We start from the raw sequence: 22,162 nt of genomic DNA, 5'->3' as shown, positions 1-22,162 counted from the left end.
ATTGTATTATTACATTAATAATCACACACCGCCGGTCACTTACACTGTGCCGCTGAGGTGAGAACACTGATTGTATTATTACATTAATAATCACACACCGCCGGTCACTTACACTGTGCTGCTGAGGTGAGAACACTGATTGTATTATTACATTAGTAATCACACACCGCAGGTCACTTACACTGTGCTGCTGAGGTGAGAACACTGATTGTATTATTACATTAATAATCACACACCGCTGGTCACTTACACTGTGCTGCTGAGGTGAGAACACTGATTGTATTATTACATTAGTAATCACACACCGCAGGTCACTTACACTGTGCTGCTGAGGTGAGAACACTGATTGTATTATTACATTAATAATCACACACCGCCGGTCACTTACACTGTGCTGCTGAGGTGAGAACACTGATTGTATTATTACATTAATAATCACACACCGCCGGTCACTTACACTGTGCTGCTGAGGTGAGAACAATGATTGTATTATTACATTAATAATCACACACCGCCGGTCACTTACACTGTGCTGCTGAGGTGAGAACACTGATTGTATTATTACATTAATAATCACACACCGCCAGTCACTTACACTGTGCTGCTGAGGTGAGAACACTGATTGTATTATTACATTAATAATGACACACTGCAGGTCACTTACACTGTGCTGCTGAGGTGAGAACACAGTGTAAGTGCGCCCCCACCCGCTTCCCGCTGTGCCCGGCTGAGCCTGAGTGTCTGCCGCCATTTTCAATTCTCAAGTCTCCCGCTGGACCACTAGCCAATAGGTGCTTATATTCCAGCAGCCACCAATGCTGCTTCTGATTGGCTGCTGGACCGCAAGCGCCTATTGGCTAGCGGTCGAGCAGGAGACTTGAATTAAAAAAAGTGGCAGACAGCTGGGTCCAGCAGGGAGTGGGCGAGCTGGGCAAGCAGGGCGGGAGAGCGGCAGAGTTTGTGCTGCACAGCTCCGGCGCCCTGTGATCTTTCGGTGCCCAGAGCTCGTGCTCTGCTGGCTCCACCCCTGCTGATTATAGTGTACCACCTAACTAACCCCTAACTATAGTATCAAAGATTTTAGTACCCTATAATTTACTTATAACTCCAGTATCACCTGACTGTGGTACCACTTAAATTGACCCTAATTGTAGTACCACCTGACTGTTGTACCATCTGACTTACCCCTAACTCTAATACCACCTGACTGCTGTACCTCCTGACGGGTATGGTATGGCGGTCTGATGGGGGATCCCGACGGTCAGTATCCTGATGTTGGAATCCCCACTGCCGGTGCTCCGACAGGGGGGCAAGCACAAAGAAGCCCCTTGCTAGCTCAAGGAGCTCGCCACAGGTTCTGTACTCCCTCTATGGGGGTTGTGGACCCCCACAAGGGAGAATAGCCCCTGTGAGTCGGGATCCCCCTGTTGGAGCCCCGGCAGTCAGTATACTGATCATCGGGATCCCCCCTGTCGGGCAGTCATCCGGCAGCCCCTCCTCCTCCTCCTCATATAGGCTTGACCTATATGATCTTAGCCCTAACTGTATTACCACATGAACATTTGAATTCTGTGTTACTTCTGTGTGTGCAGAGCTTATTTTGGTTTGCCCCGGTGTAAAGTTACTCCTTTATGTTTTGTTCTGCTGCCAACTGTGAATTAGCCCTCCTATAGCTGGTAAAGTGGAACCTCGGGTATCTTTATGTTTTCATGTTCTTAACATTACTTGGCTGAACTATCACTTAAAGTAGTTTTAGTGGGACATCTTAACACACAGCAACCACTAAGTTTACATTCTGAGTTTGTTGATGGACTCTGAATATTCTAATTAGCTGGAAGTCATGTAGGTTCATTTACAAAGTTTTGTATATTGGCTCAAGATGAAAACGAATGGGTTCCAAACACCTGCGCTGTAGATTAAATTGCTATGGATTCAAATTAATTTCAGTACTTTTGATATCTCCTTAGAACAAAACCAGTCCTTAATATTGATGCCTCCTTAAAAGTCCCGAATACTGTGAATCGGACAAAAGCTGAGTGTGCGGAAAACGGGCAGCCTGCGGTGTGTATGAATGTCACAGTCTGCTTCCAGTATCAAGGACGGGGAGTACCCGGACACATCGGTAAGTCACTGGTTTCATTTATATGGACAAGGAGTGTTACTGCTGGAGGCCTGGAGACAGCCGTACTGTAGTTATAATGTCAGTCATTCCGTAATAGTCCTCTGTCATTCACTTTCATTTAATTTGCTTTATCTAGATCAGTAATCGGCCTGTAGTGCTTCACCTGCAGTACAACTACACATCCCAGCATGCCCTGCCTCAAATTTAGCATGCTCTAACAGCAAAACTGTTGCAGAGGATGCTGGGTGGTGTAGTTACACAGCAGCTGGAATTATCCATGATGCTTATTCCTGATTTTAGCTCATACTGGGGCCCATTTATCATATAATATATGCGGCTAATTCCCTGAAAACATCAGTTTTCAGGGGTTGGCCACAAAAATAAAGTATCCCCCGAACGTAATCTCCCATCCCTGCTGCAATCCCTCCTGCACCGCCCCCAGCTGCTTCCCTCCCTAGGTTTCTATGGGGGATGCGATACTGACCGATGTTTTTGTCAAACCCTTAGAACTGAACTGCGCTCAGGTTTGGGTGGAGGAGGTGATTTGGAAATTTAGCAGAGATTAGTTACTTGGAACATAAACGGAGACGCACAGTTCACGTCTCTGTAATAATTTGGACTTGCATCACTTGGTGAATAGAAGAATGCTGTTTATATTTGTTACCGTCTTTAGCTTGACAGTTACGCTGAAAGTTATTTTCTCCCGACAAGTCACTGTTCTATTTCTGTCTCCTGCAGTTTTGCACTATAATATCAGTTCAGACGTTAAAAGAAAGAGCGGAACTCCTGCAAGATTCTACTTCTCTTCTAACGGAACGTCCGAAGTTTACTCAGGGAAAGCTGAACTTTACCAAAAGTCTGTAAACTGCAAGACACACCAAGTATTCATGCGGGTGAGTGAAGCGGCCATACATCAGAAAGACTTGCACACAATCATGATTGTGTACAGATGGGTATGGATCATTAAATAGACAGCAACTAGGTTGACAGGGTCGTTAGGCCGACATGGGGTTTTTAATGTTTTTTGGAGCAAAAAAGTGCCGACAGGCGGTATTTCATCCCCTACCATCGACTAGGGCGCCCGAAGCATGATGAGCATAGCGAGCCATGCGAGGGGACACGTTGGTACGTTTTGGTGTCCATGTCAACACGATACGTGCCGACAGGCAGTATTTCATGCCCTACCATCCACTAGGGCGTGGTGGGAGAATAGCGAGGCCCCGTGCTCAAAGCAGGGCGAGTGCTGTGAGCCATGCACGGGGACGTGGTGCTACATTTTAGTGTTTTTATGTTGACTGTGTTGACATTCCAGTTGACCTAATGACCCTGTCGACCTAAAGTCATGTCTATCTTCCTGCATGTTGACCTTAACTCATGTCGACCTAAATGCATGTCGACCATTATGCTGGTGACCTAATGATCCATAACCTTGTAGACCTAGTGACCATAACCCAGAGTCCAGATTTCCCTTCAAATCCCTGGCAGAATTGGTGGTTTTTGGACACACAACGTACTCACAATGTGCCCACAATCCGTCTTACAGTTCAGCTGCTGCATACACCGAAGGGGTCAGTGCTTGTTGCCAGGGGTTAATGCTCATTGCCAGGGGTTAATGCTCATTGCCTAGGGATAATGCTCATTGTCATGGGTTAATGCTTCTTGCCAGGGGTTAATGCTCATTGCCAAGTGGTCTCGGAGCCTAAGAGAAGACAGGTGCTAGAGGTCATATTTGACCTAGCATCTGACAGGGAGTACAGCACCGTTGGATCATATCGGGTAAATTTATTTAGATGGCTTTCTATTGAAAATGGGATGTTGCCCCTAGCAACCAATTAGCTTCTATCTATAATCTTCTAGAAATAGAATCTGATTGGTTGCTATGACAACATCCCATCTTCGCTATTACTCCCATCTTACTAAATTTACCCCTATATGTGTTTGTCCAAAAATTTCAATTTTTTTTCTCCCTATAAACCCCATTTTTATCTCCAAAAATGGGGCTGATTAGATATCCCCCAATATGTGTGTAGGGTGAGAGACAACGGCTGGCTTTTACATTTTTCACAGACCAGATAATTAATAAATAATTTCCATTTATTAGGTAAAATGATTTCTTAATTTATGTATCTGTAAATATTCATGCGAAATACGTTGTGTTTACCTCAGTGATTTTCCCGCTGAAAGCTAGCATACCAAATGGAATATGTATAACTTTGTCACATTTTATATTTTCTGAAATATGGTCACATTTCATTAAGTCCAAGAACAGAATAAATAAGTATTTTGCAGAATAATGTTTAGAAAAACAGGAATTTACGCTAACTGCAAATAAAATTGCCTTAAAATGTGGCAGTCAGGGAACAATCTCTATTATTAGGAATAGTGATTCAAATAATAAGAGTGATCATTTTATTTATACAGCATTTTTCTCTTGCTAGCATTTAAATTTCAGGTTTTGCACAAAACTGATACCCCTTTCACATTGCACTTTTAAAACGGTATATTGCCGGTTTTTTTCCCATTTTGAAACGTTTAAGGCTGCAATGTGAAAGTGCCAAAGTTGATTTACCGGTTAAAGATAACCGGTATTTCAACACGGTTAAAAAGCAGAGTCCTACACGTTTTAAAGCCGTTTTTTAGGCAGTGTGAATGGCTCTATTTCAATGTCTTGAAACGTGTCCCTTGGGGGTTAAACGGGTTGAATTTTGAATGGTATTAAATGATTTTTAAAACGGTTTTCACCTGCAATGTGAAAGGTCTCAAGGCTCAGACCCGTTTTAAAGTCCCATTTAAGAATACCGTGTCATTACCCATTTCTGCAATGTGAAAGCAGTATAAAGGTGATAGCTGGATTTCAATATTTATCACAATGAGCAGACCTCCCAACATTGGAGGTCTTAATATTGGGACAGAGGATATTCTGATGCCCTTAACGGCCATTTTTAACACTGTTTTTTATGCAGTCCCCTTCCTCAATAATTAAGGAGGCAAAGCCCTAACTGGACATTTTAGCGCCGTGTGCCAGAAAGAGCATTGTGCCCCCCATATGTTAAATATTGACAGTGGGACCCTAGAAAATGGGAGGGGGAATGGTTGTCTCACAGGGAACCTCTTCATAGATCGTGCCCAGAGTTCTAGAGTTTTGAAAAGGCGTAGGGCACTTAGAGATTGTGGCAGCAGCCAGTTTCATCCACAGGGCACTTGTGCTGTGTGTGAAGCACCTTCAGCACCACCCTAGTTACGGCCCTGTTAGGAGGTATTAGTCAGGAGGCTTGGCTTCAGCAGGATGTGCCAGGTTGTGGCCAATAACAGTTCCCCATATAAGGGGGGATTTCGATCTCCCGTCGCCATTCCTGACGGGGTAAATGGCAGGGGGACCCTATTCAATGCTGTCTTCCCCGACAGCATTGAACAGGGATCTCGGCAGAACGTACCCGACTTCACAAGCAGTTGCGCACGTTCTGCCGATAACAGCCGGGAATTGTTAAGCTTGCTGCCGCAGATCAACGATTTTCATCCGCTTCTTGCGGCCATGCCCCCTTCTCACGACCATGCCCCTTCTCACGACCATGCCCCTTCTCACAGCCACGCCCCCTTCTCCACGTTTGGCAGGCGGGACATTGAATCCTGCCTGCAAAATCACAGTTGAGCCAACGGGACAGGGTCACGGCTGTCACAGCCAATCCTAGCACACCCCCAGCCTGGGGTACTCTGCTGCACCTAAATCTCCTAGCCAATCATGATAGACATTGCAGTTTGGTCCGAGGAACTGAGTTTTTATTTTTTTCCTGAAGAAGGTTGTCACCTTTTTTTTTCAGAAAGATGTCATGGATATTTTAACTCCAATACATATGGAATCCCGGTACTACCTGGGAAAGCACATTGTACAGAAAAGACAGGTAGATGAATTCCAGCCACTGCAGCCAATCTTACAGAGGAAGGACGGGGAAGAAAACATACTGAGAAATGTGGTGAGAACCAGCGCTGCTTTATTTTACTATACATATTTATTATAAATTTGGATTTCCTTTAATCATTTTTTACTTCTTCTTACATTGGGACAAAATACATGGGTGACAAGTATTTTTCTTGTCCATCATCAAAAGAGTTGTTTTATATCATAGAGTTTCTGAAAGTATTTACACTAAGGGGGTATTCAATCCCCCGCCACTCTTTCCGAAGGGGGAAATATGTTTGCCGACAGCATTGAACAGGTATTTCGGCAAAACAAGGCCGACTTTAAAAGCAATCAGGCTCGTTTTGCCGAGAATGGCCGTGGATTGTCGAGCTCACGTCGGATCTTGACGATCCATGGCTGTTTCTTGCGGCCAACGCCCCTTTTTCGGCACTCGAAGGCAGGACATTGAATCCCACCTGCGAGATGCAGTTGAGCGGGCTGAAAACTGGACTGACAGATGTGACCCGGGATTGAATACCCGGGACAGAAAACTTGTAAGAACTAAAGGTACACCAGGTAATTTGGAGGATTGTTTTCAAGGCTATGGTTCGGCAGGGTTTAGGTTGACAAGGTTGGAAGGTCAACAGAAGCATTAGGTCAACAATGGCAAGGTCGACAGTCAAAAGATCAACATGGAGCACAAGTAAGTATTGTACTGTTGCCAGGAACTGCATCTCTGTCCCCGGCGTCCCTGGCAAGCCTCTCACACCGCCATCGCCAGCATGATTCCCTCTCTTTGGTGGAGAGGGGATCATGCTGGCGGAGAGGCGCTCCATCTGTTTGACGCTCCAGCAATGAGACGCTCCTGCTTCTGAGGGTAGGGGTATGAAAAGGGTGGGTGGACGCGTAACGCGTCCCCTCACGGGGCTCGCTGCGCTCGACACGCTACGGGCGCCCGTGGATAGTGGGGGTATGAAAAGGGTGGGTGGACGCGTAACGCGTCCCCTCACGGGGCTCGCTGCGCTCGACACGCTACGGGCGCCCGTGGATAGTGGGGGTTTGAAAAGGCGCTACAGAACCCCTAACCCTGTAGGCAGGGTTGCTGTACCCTGCCGTAATAGCCACTCAGACGCAGGAGCGTCTCATTGCTGGAGCGTCTGAGACGCTCCTGCATGTCAAACAGATGGAGCGCCTCTCCGCCGGCGCCTGGATGATTTCCTCTCCGCCAAAGAGAGGGGATCATGCTGGCGCCGGCGGTGTGAGAGGGGCGCTGAGTACGCTTGCCAGGGACACTGGGGACAGAGATGCAGTTCCCGGCAACAGTACGGTAGTTACTTGTGTAGTTTCACGGTGGCAGCCTACACTGATAATGTAGCTTAGGCTGCCGCCGTGAAACTACACAAGTAAAGCAGCCGCTGGGCTATGCTAATAGCGTAGCTTCAAATGTAGCTTAAGCTGCCGCCGTGAAACTTCACAAGTACCCCCATTTCTCCTGAGCTTGTTGTTGTCAGTGCATACTGTATCTGGTTGGCCCTTTTCTCCTGAGATTGTTGGTGTCAGTGCATAATGTATCTGGTGGGCCCATTTCTCCTGAGATTGTTGGTGTCAGCGCATACTGTATCTGGTTGGCCCATTTCTCCTGAGCTTGTTGGTGTCAGCGCATACTGTATCTGGTTGGCCCATTTCTCCTGAGCTTGTTGGTGTCAGTGAATACTGTATCTGGTTGGCCCATTTCTACTGAGCTTGTTGTTGTCAGTGCATACTGTATCTGGTTGGCCCATTTCTCCTGAGCTTGTTGGTGTCAGTGCATAATGTATCTGGTTGGCCTATTTCTCCTGAGATTGTTGGTGTCAGTGCATAATGTATCTGGTTGGCCCATTTCTCTTGAGCTTGTTGGTGTCAGTGCATAATGTATCTGGTTGGCCCATTTCTCCTGAGCTTGTTGGTGTCAGTGAATACTGTATCTGGTTGGCCCATTTCTCCTGAGCTTGTTGGTGTCAGTGCATAATGTATCTGGTTGGCCCATTTCTCCTGAGCTTGTTGGTGTCAGTGCATACTGTATCTGGTTGGCCCATTTCTCCTGAGATTGTTGGTGTCAGTGCATAATGTATCTGGTTGGCCCATTTCTCCTGAGCTTGTTGGTGTCAGCGCATACTGTATCTGGTTGGCCCATTTCTCCTGAGCTTGTTGGTATCAGTGCATACTGTATCTGGTTGGCCCATTTCTCCTGAGATTGTTGGTGTCAGTGCATAATGTATCTGGTTGGCCCATTTCTCTTGAGATTGTTGGTGTCAGTGCATACTGTATCTGGTTGGCCCATTTCTCCTGAGATTGTTGGTGTCAGTGCATAATGTATCTGGTTGGCCCATTTCTCCTGAGCTTGTTGGTGTCAGTGCATACTGTATCTGGTTGGCCCATTTCTCCTGAGCTTGTTGGTGTCAGTGAATACTGTATCTGGTTGGCCCATTTCTCCTGAGATTGTTGGTGTCAGTGCATAATGTATCTGGTTGGCCCATTTCTCCTGAGCTTGTTGGTGTCAGTGAATACTGTATCTGGTTGGCCCATTTCTCCTGAGCTTGTTGGTGTCAGTGAATACTGTATCTGGTTGGCCCATTTCTCCTGAGATTGTTGGTGTCAGTGCATACTGTATCTGGTTGGCCCATTTCTCCTGAGCTTGTTGGTGTGAGTGCATACAGTGCTCATCATTGTAAGTAGATCACCCTCCTGGGACAGTATGACACTGCGAGGACACATTTCTTGCACTGAGTGAGACATATGGAGATAAAATCACAGTCTGCTCCTAGATCTTCCAATACTGACTGGTTAGGGATGATTGCATAGCAAGTGGTCGAAGTGGAAATTTTGAAGTGGGGGGTATGGATAAACACAAATGTGAGGCGTGACCAGACAAAAGGGGCCGTGTTCTTAAGTGTAATGTACCACATCATATACTCTACTGTACATACAGAATGATGCATAATAGCAACAGAATGAAGGAGGAGGAGGGGGGGGGGGGGGTGGGAGAGAAGGAGGGGGGGGAGAAGGAGGAGGGGGGGGGGGGAGGAGGAGGAGGGGGAGAAAATTGTGGGATGGTTCTGCCTACACCAAATAGCCAGCCAGGTAGTACTCCACAGTCCACACACGCTGAGCAGTCCTCTCTGGTTTTTATCACCGGCCAATCAGCTCCTGCCTGTGAAGTTACCTTCTCTATGTGATCCGGACACAGCAGTCAGCCCCGATCATGTAGCTGCTCCATGACTGCACTGGCATCTGTATATTTTTGAGACCCAAGTGCATGATTTATCATTTTTTTGGCATTAAACTGTAATTGCCATGCTCTTGACCATTCATCTAATCTACCTAGTAACGACTAGGTGATTTGGAGAATGTGGACCGTTGGTAGATCTCGAGGACTGGTTTGGCCACCCCTGTACTAGAGCATGCTTTATGTCCTTATGCTGGAGCATGCTGGAGTCTATAACCTGAAGAAAGCACATGCCTGACTCTATAGTACAGGTGACAGATTCAGTTTAGATCTCCCAATAAATAGGATATGCCAGTCCCAATGCAATTGTAGAATGATGGTTGTTTTCATGGAGTTACAATTGTTCTTGTCAAATTGAATCTACACTCAATTTGTGGGGCAATGGCGAGTTGAGCATACGCCCATTTGCTCCTCTACGCACTAGAACAACCTTCAATACCACTCGACTCCGGGAAGTGGCATGAGGGTCCGACATCTGGTTTGCCGTAAACACTGCACAATAGGCACCTGCCTATTGCGCATCAAACCCGACGAATGTGCATGCGACTACAGGAGCGTGCATATAGAGCATACAACGTGAGCGATGTAGGCAATTTGCCCGTCTGATCCACCCGACCGGGCGGCATATCACTCAGTGTGTATCCAGCCTAAGTCATTGCTTTTGCGGAATTAAAGCTGCACGATTGTTTCTTACAAAGTATATTATATATTATATTTTTATATATTATGATTTTGTATATAATTATTGTGGAATGTTTATGTTTTGCCAGGTCTCCTTTGCGCGGTACTGTGCTCTGGCAAACTGCTCGGCTGATTTACAGATCTCAGGAAAAGTTTCCTTCCCGGGGTAAGTTGACATAAACTTCAATCCCATTGTATCCCTACTTTGCAGACAGCTTCTCCTTTATGTTATTAATATCATATGGCGAACATGGAGAAAGGTAGCTAGGTCTACTGGGAGTCAGTTATAAACAGGGGAGGCTCCAGAGGAGATGCTGCAGCACAGTTTAATATTCAAATAGGGAAGCCACACCCACTACCAATAAGTCAGTTTGGAATGGTAGTTGGTGGCAGTGGGTTTTTTTTCCCCTATTTGAATATTAAACTGTGCTGCATCCCCCCCCCCCCCCCCCCCCCCCCCTCCCCTCTGGAGCCGCCACTGGTTATAAATATATTTATATATATTTTCAGAAAACAACATACTTGCAATGCTTCATCTCTGCAAGTCAGTCTATGTCCAGCTAGTGCATCACAAAGTCAATACTCACTTCGCAGTCTATGAAAACACCCCTGTAAATGTAATGTAAAACGCCTTTGCATGCCTGTATTTTCCCTGACACTGTCTTAAATCTGCTGGTTACCACCCACAAACACAGGCTTCCTGTCAGTCAAACAGTGGCTGGAATTGCAATAAAAAAAAAAAAAAGATGTTTTTGGTGCTGTTTGGCGTCGCACGTGTTCTGTGAACCATATGTATGCTCAGTTAATCGATAGTCATCCGAAATCGCACAACAGTGCTCAAGTCTGAATAACCCTCTTAATGCAGCTGATGTACCCAATGCCTCTTACCAACCAGCGGATAGACTTTATTATTTTTTTCCTTTTTATTTCAAAGCTGTAAATAATTTCCACAGCACCGGACAGAACAAAAGTACAAACAGGTTAAACAAAACAATCAAGTAAAATATTTACATACAGTAAACACAAGTCTAGAAATAGCTGTATCATATATGGCCTAAAAGGAGGGTTGAAACAAGAGGAAAAAGGGCCCTGCTTGCAAGAGCTTACATTCTGAAAGCGTAAGGGCAATAAATCTTTAAACCCCATCGCTGGGTCTCTGCTGGTCCCTCGCTGCCAGGGTCTCGGCCGGTCCACACTGCCAGGGTCCCGGTGCCTGTACTATACTGTTGTCAGGCGCTGTGCCCGGTGCATGTGCAGTGCCAGCAGTGGTACTGCACATGTGCCAGAGCCTGACTTCTGTGGGCTGCGTCGGATGCAGCCCATAGAAGCTAGCTAGTGCTGCGCGGTTAGTCAGTGAATGCTTTCCTGCAGGAAGCCAGCTCTCTGCCTATCGCAGCCTGGACTGTCAGTTCCATGGGGAGGGAACACCTCCCAATATGACTGCCTGTCAAGTGGGTGCCTGGCAGGTAGGACTTCCAATAAGAAGAGGGGCTGCAGTCCTTCAGGCCATTGGTAAAAACCGCCACCGTCAGTGAGTAATGACTGCTCTTGTGTGTGTTCCTGCTAGGTGACCTAAAAAACATGAGCTGTTGGGGCGCTGGAGTCTGAGTTTGAGAACCAGCGTAGTAGGGGTTAGGGAGCCAGTGAAAGGATTGTCAGAGAGACCGAGAAGTCTAGCCGCAGCCTTATGTAGGGTACACACCAGAACGATTTGACCTTAAGTCCCCTAATTTCGATACAATATTGACCGATTGTATGTAAATTGGGCATGTTTTGGCATGTTTTACACCCGATTCCCATGCATGCCCCCCGCTGGTCCTTTGGTCATTTTGCAGATCGTACCTGCTGCAGTCAGGATTTGAAAACGGCCCCTTCAACTGGGTACAGATCGGAATCAGATTGGAATCGGATCGGATGCAGATCATGAGCAGATCGTGTGCCCCAACAGATCGTGTGACCATCGTATGGTCGTCTCACCATCTGCTCATGATCATGATCATTCTGGTGTGTACCCAGCATAAGAGAGAGATTGTGACCTGTGGTGCCCCTGTAATAATATACTGAAGTCAACATGCACAACCCTATGGCAAAGCCCCATATTAAAGAAGAAACTCTTTCATCCATGCCAGATATCATTCGTTTTTAAAAAAGTAAAAAAAAAAAAAAAGATATAAGATGAATTCAGGAAGAGAAGCACCAATGTTTGTGAATGTTGACAGGTTCCATTCTGGCTGATAACATTTTGAATACCGACATAACCTACCACACTCATAAGCCGGTATTTAATTGTTTCTTGACCTCTGATGTCCCATTTAAAGTTCTGGTAGATGGTGGGGTGATATTCAAGTGTTCTTTTGTTTTTGTGCATATCGTGCTCATTTGGGTCCGAATTAACCAAGCTTAGCGGCTAAACCCGAAACTAATGGGCGCAATGCAAAAAAAAGTCCAGTTTGAGCACTCACGTTGCGCATTTCTGCTCAAGCTGAAATATTTCCGCGCCTGCCGGCAGAAATAATTGAATAGCGGCCAGTGGGCTCACATGTGCACAGGGAGGGCTATTGCTTGCCCAAAGTTAAGCACATTTATGGATAGATTTCACCTAATCTAAATGTAAGCTAGCCATCTGCAGATCCACAGGCGCTGCTAAGGAGGGATTTATTTAGTTGACGCATAAATACATTTACAGTCAAAACGAGGATTAGATTTAAAAAAAAAAGAAATGTTTTCCATGCTGATGAGAAACACTGTTGGGTTCCTTTGTTCTTCCGCTCACATAAAATAAATGATTGTATGCAAACAACAATAGCATAAGATTTCCTTATGCCAATAGCAATTATCTGATGTACAGATGTAGACAAGTCGTACTTGGTAAGAGCCACTGAAAGGTGTAGCAGCAGGAGGCTGTCAATCACTGTCTGCAGTAGGGAGTCCGCTATCTCCAAATCGCAGACAACCTTTAGGGTTAAACTCTAGTGTTGGAGAATGCCAGAGCCAAAACCCCTGTAGTTTGCAGACACATCTGTAAGAAATCAGTCCAGCATTTCTGACCCCCACATCCCAGCTGCACAAGCTGGTTCTTCGCTGTAGACTATACAAACTTGCAGGCTTTCTGCTTACACTATTTAGTTGATTTTTTTAGCGTGTAGATGAATATTGACAGTTTTTTTTGAAGGGTGAGTTGAATTTGTAAAATAGACCCAAAGGGGCATTTTCAATAGTGAGTGCGCTGGAAGTGGGGGATACCGGTGGAACTTGGATATTTTATTAAATTATGATTGTAAAAAGTTTGGCCTTCATCCGTCATCATTTTTTTACGATCCTCCGACGGATCACTGGTGATTGATGGTGGAGCAGGTCTGAAGTTCCCTAAACCTAATATACAAAAGGTATTATTTTCGCTTTTAGCTACAATACAAAAAATACTTAATCTAATAATAATAAAAAGCCCTTGTGAAATGTAATTGGTGCAGTGTTAGCAATACGTTCCCCTGTAATGTGCTGTTGTCTTGGAAGCTCGCTGTTTGTGCCGCGGTTTCACCTTCTGCTGCATGTGCGTGTGCCAGCTGACTCCCTCAGGTGTGCAATCGGTAATGCCTCGCACTCCTGCCAGATCATTCTATAAATGGCACGTTATTTGCATGGCTTATTTTAAGATCCATTTATTTTTTTTAAATTATAATTGAAATGAAATAAATCTGCGTTTCTGTTTTATCCCCTACCTGCTTGTTTTTGTGTTATTTTGATTATTTCACTTTTTTTATAATAGAAGAAATAAAATATAATTTATTTTTGATTATTATTATTATACAGTACTTTCCGTTAACTAATTCACTTTCAAATTTTAATTATATATCGGTGACGGAGCCTTATCCGGATGATATATTTACAGCGTCTAAATAGACAGCATTTGGACAACCGTTCTTAACCCTTTGAGTGCCGTCGTTGCTGTGAGAGACGTGCTAAATATCCCTTAAAAATGAACGAGGCTTTTTTTGGGGCTCAATATTTAACTAAACTTCAATTAATTGACCTCAGATCATTTGCCAATAACTAAAGTGATTCATATTCCTCGACTGCAACCTTGGCATTTTTAGATGATGTTTTGCACATCTCTGACAGCAACGTTGGCACTCAAAGGGGGGTAATCAATCACCCGCAGCCATCTCCCGACGGGGAAGATGGTGCGGGGCCCTATTCAATGCTGTCTTCCCCAACAGCATTGAACAGGGTATCTCAGCAGAACGAGCCCGACATCACAAGCAACTGGGCTCGTTCTGCCGAGAACGGCCGGGAAGTGACGAGCTCCCAGCAGCAGCTTGCGGCCACGCCCCCTTCTCGTCCCGCAACAGGTGGGACATTGAATCCCGCCTGCTTGTTCTCGGTCTAGGTTCTCGGTCTAGCAGACCGAGAAAGGGACAGGGTCACGGCTGTCGACCCAGCTCGACAGCCGTGACCCCAGATTGAATACCCCCCAAATTGAATACCCCCCAAAGGGTTAAGGGTGACTGTGCTTTAGGTCCGTGTAGAAAGTGAAGTGAGCCAATGAGGTAAATTTACTAAGATGGGAGTTCTATTGAAGATGAGATGTTGCCCATAGCAACCAATCAGATTCTGCTTTTTATTTATTTAGCACCTTCTAGAAGATAAAGATAAAATCTGATTGGTTACTATGGGCAACTTCACATCTTCATTTAAAGAACTCCCATCTTAGTAAATTTACCCCCATGAGTGTATACAATTTTACAGCTGGTGGCTACATGTTACCAAAAATTCTGTAACCTATAGCAACCATTATTTTCTAAATAATGGAATCATCTGCGTGGTTGTTATGGGTTACAGTAGCCATTTCCTTTGGCGTATCCCATGGTATTATATGTATCTGATGCAGCTGGAAAAATAAACAAAGTAATGAATTTTCTATGATTATTTGAAACCATTGTGGTAACAGCCGCTATATTTTCCTGTGTTCCAAACTGTAGCTTGTATTATATATGATGCTCAATGTTATCCTAAATGTCCCCGTTTCATCATTGAATGTAAATATGTTCTTTCTGCAGATCAGAAAACAAAACCTATCTTGTGGTTGGTGGGATGAAGACTGTAATGATCAATATTTCCCTGTACAATGCTGGGGATGATGCCTATCAGTCTACGTTACACATGAAGCTTCCCAAGGGACTGTACTTCATCAAAGTTCTGGATCTGGTAATCTATCTATAGCTAACTGTTAATAACAATAAACACCCTTATGTAATATCCTGTGAGATTCTAGTAGCACTAAATTAAATGGCAAAACCAACCCAATTCTAACCGCTTTAAAAACAAATTCGGGAATCTCTTCCATACCTGCAACTTGCTGGCAAATGAATAAAGGGTTACTTTCTTAAGAAAAAAAAAAGAAGAATGTTTCAAGTTATACCCCTTTCACACAGGCAAATACCCAGCATTTTTGAGTGCCTGGTCTTTTTGCCGGGTGCAGCCAGACCCCATTCACAGCACCCGAAAATTACCGGGCTAAAGTTTTTCAACCCGGTAATTTGCTGAAAAAAGTTTTCGGTGGTGTGAAAGGGTCAACACGGGTATTAAATCCCGGCACTCCGATCCTGGTCAAGAGCAGGGTCGGAGTGCCGGGATTTAAGACCCATGTTGACCCTTTTCACACCACCGAAAAACCCAGGTTCTTCAGCAAATTACCAAGTTGAAAAGCTTTAACCCGGGAATTTTCTTCTTGGTGTGAAAGGGGAATTAGTGTTCTGTTATTGGATCTTCAGAAGCCGAAAGACGACCGCGCGGAGAGAAACAGACGGCCTAATTCACAGGGTATGCATCATAGAGTCGACTCAGTAAAGGACGACATACATTAGGTCGATCACTTAAGGATCGGCAGGGTTTAGGTCGACACCTAAAACATGGCTAAGGTCGGCAGGCCGACACGAGCATTAGTTCGACAATGGGAAAGTCGACAACCAAAAGGTCAACATGAGTTTTAGACGTTGTTTGTCCCAAATTCTCTGCACTCGCCATGCTTTGGGCACTGTGCCTCATTGCACCTGGCACAATGTTATATTTTCTCACCACGCCATAGTGGATTGTAGGCAAAAAAAACCCGTGAAAAACTCATGTCAACCTTCCCATTGTTGACCTAATGCTTGTGTTGAGCTTCCCACCCTGTCAACCTATTTCAGGTGTCAACCAGTGACTGGATCCCAATTCATGATGGTCAGGAAACGTGCAGAATGGATCGCTTCTAAATTTTACAAAGGCCTCTGTCTGATTGGCAGGCAGAGGCATTTGGGGAGGGGGGAGGGGCGGAGACTGCCAGCCTTGCCGGGAACGGGGGCAATTTTGCTACAAAGTGTGCCATTCACTATTACAGCCTGTATCAGGCTTACGTACCAATTATTAGTAAAGTAAATGAGATCTATGTATAAATATATCCACTTAGCTACAATACAGTGGTCAATAAAAGGAGAAATGATGGAGTGTAATTGTGTAGAAAATAGCCTAGAACTAGAGGATGTACAGGATGTAACAAATATGGCTTAAATAAATGAGAAGATTGGCTACATATACAGGTCGAGTATCCCGTATCCGAACATCCGTTATCCGAATTATTCCGAAATACGGACATTCCAGAAAGTGAAAAAAAAAATTTTTTTTGGCTAAAAACTCACTGGGGACATATGTAACAGCATCACTGGGGACATGATATGTAACTGGCACTATATATGTGCAAGACAATGATTGCTTGGCATTCAAATTCAGTGCTGAGATAATACACACATTTTGTTTCACGTTTTGAAACCTTGTTTTTTGAACAATTAAAATATGTTTGTGTGTATTTTATGTGATAATAACATATATTTGTGTGTATATTATGTGTTTATACAGCATAAATGCAAGATACTTCAAAATACATCATTGAAATATTAAAATATTCCGAAATACGGAATAATCCGTTATCCAAAATTCTCCTGGTCCCGAGCATTTTGGATACGGGATACTCAACCTGTAATATATTTGTTATTTTTTATTCCATCATAATTTTCATTGGTTCCTTTTTACATTCAGGTGGAGAAACAGATAAACTGCGCCGTTAATAAAGAGGAAAGTCAATTGACAAGTCTGAGCTGCAACATCGGTCATCTGTACATCGATTCGCTCTCAAAGGTCTGTTCACCAATAGTTCCCTTCACCTACAGAGGGCAGCGTAGGTCAGTTTGAGCAGGGGTGCCTAGATGGCAAAGTTTCCCATAGCAACCGATCAGCTTCCAGGTTATGGAATCATCTATATATATGTCTAGTGTCCGTTTGTGTGTCTCCGAAACACTGCCATCTGTTGGCAGCCAGTGAAACTACAACTCTTTCTCTCACACACGCACAAACACAGAGGCCATCACAAGGTAGCAGACTAGCTTTCGAAGCATTTGCTTTGAGCGGGCTTACTAATAATATATGCTATAAAATGATAGGTACAAGCTAATTGGTCCCCATATTCGCTCTTTTTATTGATTTAAGCATCAACCCCATAAGCAGGAAAGTGTCATGTGTTTTAAAAGAAATGACAGGAGCTGATTGGCTGGAGCACCATTCTATGATTTGTAATGAGTGAGAATATCACTTGTTGATAAATCTGCCCCTGTATCTTTGCATGAATGAAGGTAATTGAGATATCATACAAATACTAGGATTGAATTACAGTATACACCTGTGAGAATCAAATCCTTAAAATGTGGTGTATGCTCTGGATTAGCCGATCACTCAACCCATCTGTGTCTTTGCCGTCGCTTCTCCGTTACCCCCACCATGCTGACCATGTCAGTCAATCACTTTGTGATTAATCCTCCCTTCGGCCGGCCTGGCGGGACCTTCGCACCACATGCGCGGTGCGACATAGATGCGTGCGTACTTGGCAGATACAGTCGTTGCTCGGCTGTGTATAAATGTGGCTTGCATCCATCTCTGAATCAGGCAAATGGTCACAGAAATACAAGAAGCATTTTTGAGCGAAACCTATTTTTATTTCCACAGCAAACCTTTTCCTTCCTGTTGGACTCCAGCTTCCTCAGCACAGCGGAAGAAGACCTAGTAATTAATGTAACTGTGAACTGGTAAATATTCATATTGCATGAAACGAACATTGTGGCCATTTTATTAAGTGCACCCCTTTGGTACTAGGACTCCCCTTTGCCTACAGAATATCTTGCAGTTTTGTTGTCTGTACATTCATGCAGCAAATCTCAGGGTCCACCACATCCTAAAGGTGCTCGGTTGCATTGAGATTTGGTGACATTGGAGTACAATTTAGATGCTGCCATGGTCACAGAACCTGAGTGAGGTGACATCAGGTGACATGTAGAGTTAGGCACTCATACACTTATAGACATCACATACGATCTCCCTTGAACTCCCCGCAGCTTCCCGGGCGGCAGGATCACATACGATACACTGTATGCAGCACTTTTACATGTACAATGTATCGCATGCGATCCCAGCTAAGGCTGCCGGATCTGATAAATCTTTATGGCAGCACTTGCGATCTCAGACTCCGTTCTGAAGTGCACAGGACCACGCACCGGATTGGAAAAACACATGCGATTTGACACTTTTCACCCAAATTCTCGGTCCGATCCATTGCAAAGGGCCCAAATTGCACTAGTGTACCTGTACTGTTTCTAATGTACCTTTACGCACTAGTGTACCTTTACTGGAAGTAGCCATTAGAAGTATGGCATTGTTACTTCTGTTACGGACACCTTGACCCAGTCTGGCCATTCTCCTCTGACCTCTCATTACCAAAATGCATTTTTGCTCACAGTGGGTCAGATGTATTCAGTAACGTAACTATAGCACCGCAGCCCCCGCCACCACGGGGGGGCGCTGTGCATATGGGGGCGCCGGGGGCTGCGGTGCTATAGTTACACCTCCCCCCAATCCCCCGCAGGCTTACCTATTTCGCTGGTCCCGGCGGCTCCGTTCTTCTGCTGAGGACCACCACAAAATGGCCGCCCCCATATAGCACACAGTTCTCTGAAACTGTCTGCTGTATGGGGGCGGCCATTTTGTGGTGGTCCTCAGCAGAAGAACGGAGCCGCCGGGACCAGCGCGAAAGGTAAGGCTGCGGGGGATTGGGGGGGTTTGAATGGGCGGCGGGGGGCGCCCCCCCCTAACGGCGGGGGGGCGCCCAAAACGTAGCTATGCCGCTGGATGTATTAAGCCTGGCAAAGAGATAAACTGGAGATAAAGTGGAAGGAGATAATGCACCAGCCAATAAACTCCCAACTGTTATATTTCAAACACAGCTGATTGACTGGTGTGTTATCTCTTTCCACTTTATCTCCAGTTTATCTCTTCTCCAGGCTTAATACATCTGCCCCAATGTGGCAGATGTATTAAGCCGGGAGAAGAGATAAAGTGAAAGGAGATAATGTACCAGACAATCAACTGTGTTTGAAAATGACAGTTGGGACTTGATTGGTTGGTGTGTTATCTCCTTCCACTTCATCTCTTCACCAGGCTTATTACATCTGCCAGAATATATGTTATTTAACTAATGAGGTGGAGTGTGTAAAATCTGGGAGGCGGGGGGAAGTAAGGTTTGTGGGGGACCCTACCAACAAAACTGCCACTATAATATGCTGGTGATGTTTTAAGAATGTATTATGTATCTATATGATGTTAAAACACACACTTTAGTGCCCTCAATTCATATTTGCCAAAAAGAATCCCTATCTGACAAATATCACGTCATCCTCCCACCCTAGTCATGTACAGTAGCTATATGTTAAGGGGCCCCTCAACTGTGTGCGTAGGGGCCCTAGACAACCATCGCACCTGCCCTCTTTATCGTAAATCCGGCACTGAGACAAATTTTTAGCTACGGTAGTATTTGATCACATTTTTGTCATCGTTCAATCACAGAAATAAATCTGCTGTGTTCGGCGTGCAGTTTTATTGTCTTGCTGATACTTCAGCTGCGATTTCTGTAGAGGCAGTTAAAGAAAAAAGAGAAAATGTCTAATCAGTGTCATGTGTCTTTATTGTATTTAACCTACAGTGAAAATGAGGTAGATGAGATCTCACTGGGAAATAATGAAGCCATTTTCGTCATACCAACAAGATATGAGGTCAACGTCAATGTAATTGGGTAAGTCCACTGCAGACTGTTGCAGATCACCCTGCTACCCGCCGCTGTATTATCTGATAGGCCGGCAAGACCAATGCTCCCTACAACAGCAGTAGCAAGTAGTGATGTGCCAGGATCTCACGGCTGTGTCCACTGAGGGGTAGTAGATGTATGAAGCAGTGATAAGGGAGGAGAAGTGAGCCAGAGGAGAAGTGGCCCATGGCAACCAATCAGCACTGAAGTAACATCTAGAATTTGCATAATATTAAAATATACAGAGCAGCTGATTGGTACAAGGCCCCGAAGAGCAAATATACTTATAACTAGTGATCCATCACTATCTAACCAGTGATCCATAACTAGTGATCCATCACCATCACCGCCACTCTTATAAAATGTCAAATACTTGTTTAGTTAAGAAAATATAATACAAATTATTAAAGTAATTTCAATAAATTCAAAACCATTCTAAAACATACCTACTTTCTGGCTGCCCCTTCCGGGAGGGGGCAGCCGGGTGGATGAAAGAGATATCGTGGCTTTACCCAAGGCGGGCGATGGAGGGGTGTTCATGCTTTATCGCATCATTTTCAGTCCCGCCTCCCGCTTAACAATGTCATGATTACCTGCATAAGTGTGTAGTGGGGGAGGGGCTGCTGGCTACAGGGTGTGGCTTGTGGAAGCAGGAACCCAGAAGACTTGTCCACTTTCTGGGTGGGGCATCAGGCGATTTTTGGTAGACTCCCAGCCGTTCTTATAGGTAATGCAGGTATGTTCTAAAATGTATCTAGTGCTGCCCTAAGGGGTATCCGGATGGCTGATAGACACTGTCTAGGGTCAACAGGTTATCATACATATATGGTCAACTCGGTGGAAAGGTCAAAACAAGCAACAGGTGGACATGGCTATGTTCAGCCATGAAGAGATCGACATTTTTATGGGGATTGGTTAAATTTATTTTTTTACTTTTTCATACTGTACCATCCATGTAGACTCCAACTGGAAATGGTAACGTGCCCCAATCATTGCAATTGAAGCGGTACACTAGTTTGGGGGCCAGGTGTAAACATTGACACCAACAAAAATGTGAAAAACTCATGTGGACCTTTTCACAGTGTCAACCTTTTGGGGTGTACTTAACATACCACACCCGCCCTAGATGTTCGATTATTTGTCTATATAGTGAAAACACAGAGCAGAGCCACTGAGACATTGGGTGGGTCTGGGTACTTGGGGGAGGGGATACTGTAGAGGAAGCAGATGAGCCCCACCCTGGAGCAATTTAATATTTACAGACAATAATTTTCCTTTCTTCTTTTTAGTTCCGTGTCCCCAATATTATTTGTCTATGGGCCGCCTGAAGATGAGAGAAGCTTGTGTGTGAAAGAGCCAGTAAAGTACACATTCAGTGTAAGATTCAGAAACCCTATTTATAAATAAATAATTAACACTTAATAGACACCTTTATAATGATTATATAGTATTAGCGTTGTTATATTACCGGTCTGCTTTCACTGGTTTTAATCTCTGCAAATATTTATCATATATAATAAAAGGCCGCTCCTTACCTCTATGGGGGAAATTCAAGTGTTGTGTGCGCTGGTGGTTACTAGATGGCACCCAACAGAGCAAGTCAACTGTTGCTGTTATGTGACAAGACACATGTGACATGTCATATAAATGGCATTAACATCCTTTTATATTTCCATTAGGTGATTAACGTTGGCCCAAGTCTTGTCCGTAACGCAGTGTTGGATATTTCGCTGCCCAACACTTTTGCTCCAAGTGACTTTAAGCTGTTTAATATTCTGGATGTCAGTGTAAGTCCTATGTCGTCCTGTTTCTGGGCATGGAAATGATTGCGTACTGTATGTCTTGTTCTTACAGAGTTCCTGCACTGTTCAATTCAAGGGTGCCAATCCTTGAAGATCATATTGCTATAGGGCCTTATTCAGGTCTGCTCGCTAGGCTGCGCAGGTAAATGCCGCCTTGCCGAAATATCCTCACTAGCATGCGAGCGGATGCGTTCACATACACATCCGGCCGCAGGGGAAAAAAATAATTTGTTGG

General features: G+C 44.6%; 1 protein-coding gene across 1 annotated transcript in view; it reads left to right on the top strand.

The window, feature by feature from the left end:
* The window catches only part of ITGA4 (integrin subunit alpha 4), a 129,192-nt gene that overhangs the window by 86,419 nt on the left and 20,611 nt on the right, over positions 1-22,162 (top strand). The window contains exons 14-23 of the mRNA XM_083154694.1: positions 1,968-2,122; positions 2,861-3,015; positions 5,941-6,093; positions 10,056-10,132; positions 15,024-15,171; positions 17,038-17,136; positions 17,998-18,077; positions 20,024-20,113; positions 21,415-21,502; positions 21,805-21,912. Of these exons, the coding sequence (XP_083010820.1) occupies positions 1,968-2,122; positions 2,861-3,015; positions 5,941-6,093; positions 10,056-10,132; positions 15,024-15,171; positions 17,038-17,136; positions 17,998-18,077; positions 20,024-20,113; positions 21,415-21,502; positions 21,805-21,912 (1,153 nt within the window). The remainder of the gene's footprint in view (positions 1-1,967; positions 2,123-2,860; positions 3,016-5,940; positions 6,094-10,055; positions 10,133-15,023; positions 15,172-17,037; positions 17,137-17,997; positions 18,078-20,023; positions 20,114-21,414; positions 21,503-21,804; positions 21,913-22,162) is intronic.

This window comes from Crinia signifera, chromosome 7, assembly GCF_055691185.1.
Source record: "Crinia signifera chromosome 7, ASM5569118v1, whole genome shotgun sequence".
In the NCBI taxonomy this organism is placed as follows: Eukaryota; Metazoa; Chordata; class Amphibia; order Anura; family Myobatrachidae; genus Crinia; species Crinia signifera.
Note: the sequence above shows the minus strand (reverse complement) of the source record. Positions and strands in the feature narration are given on the sequence as shown.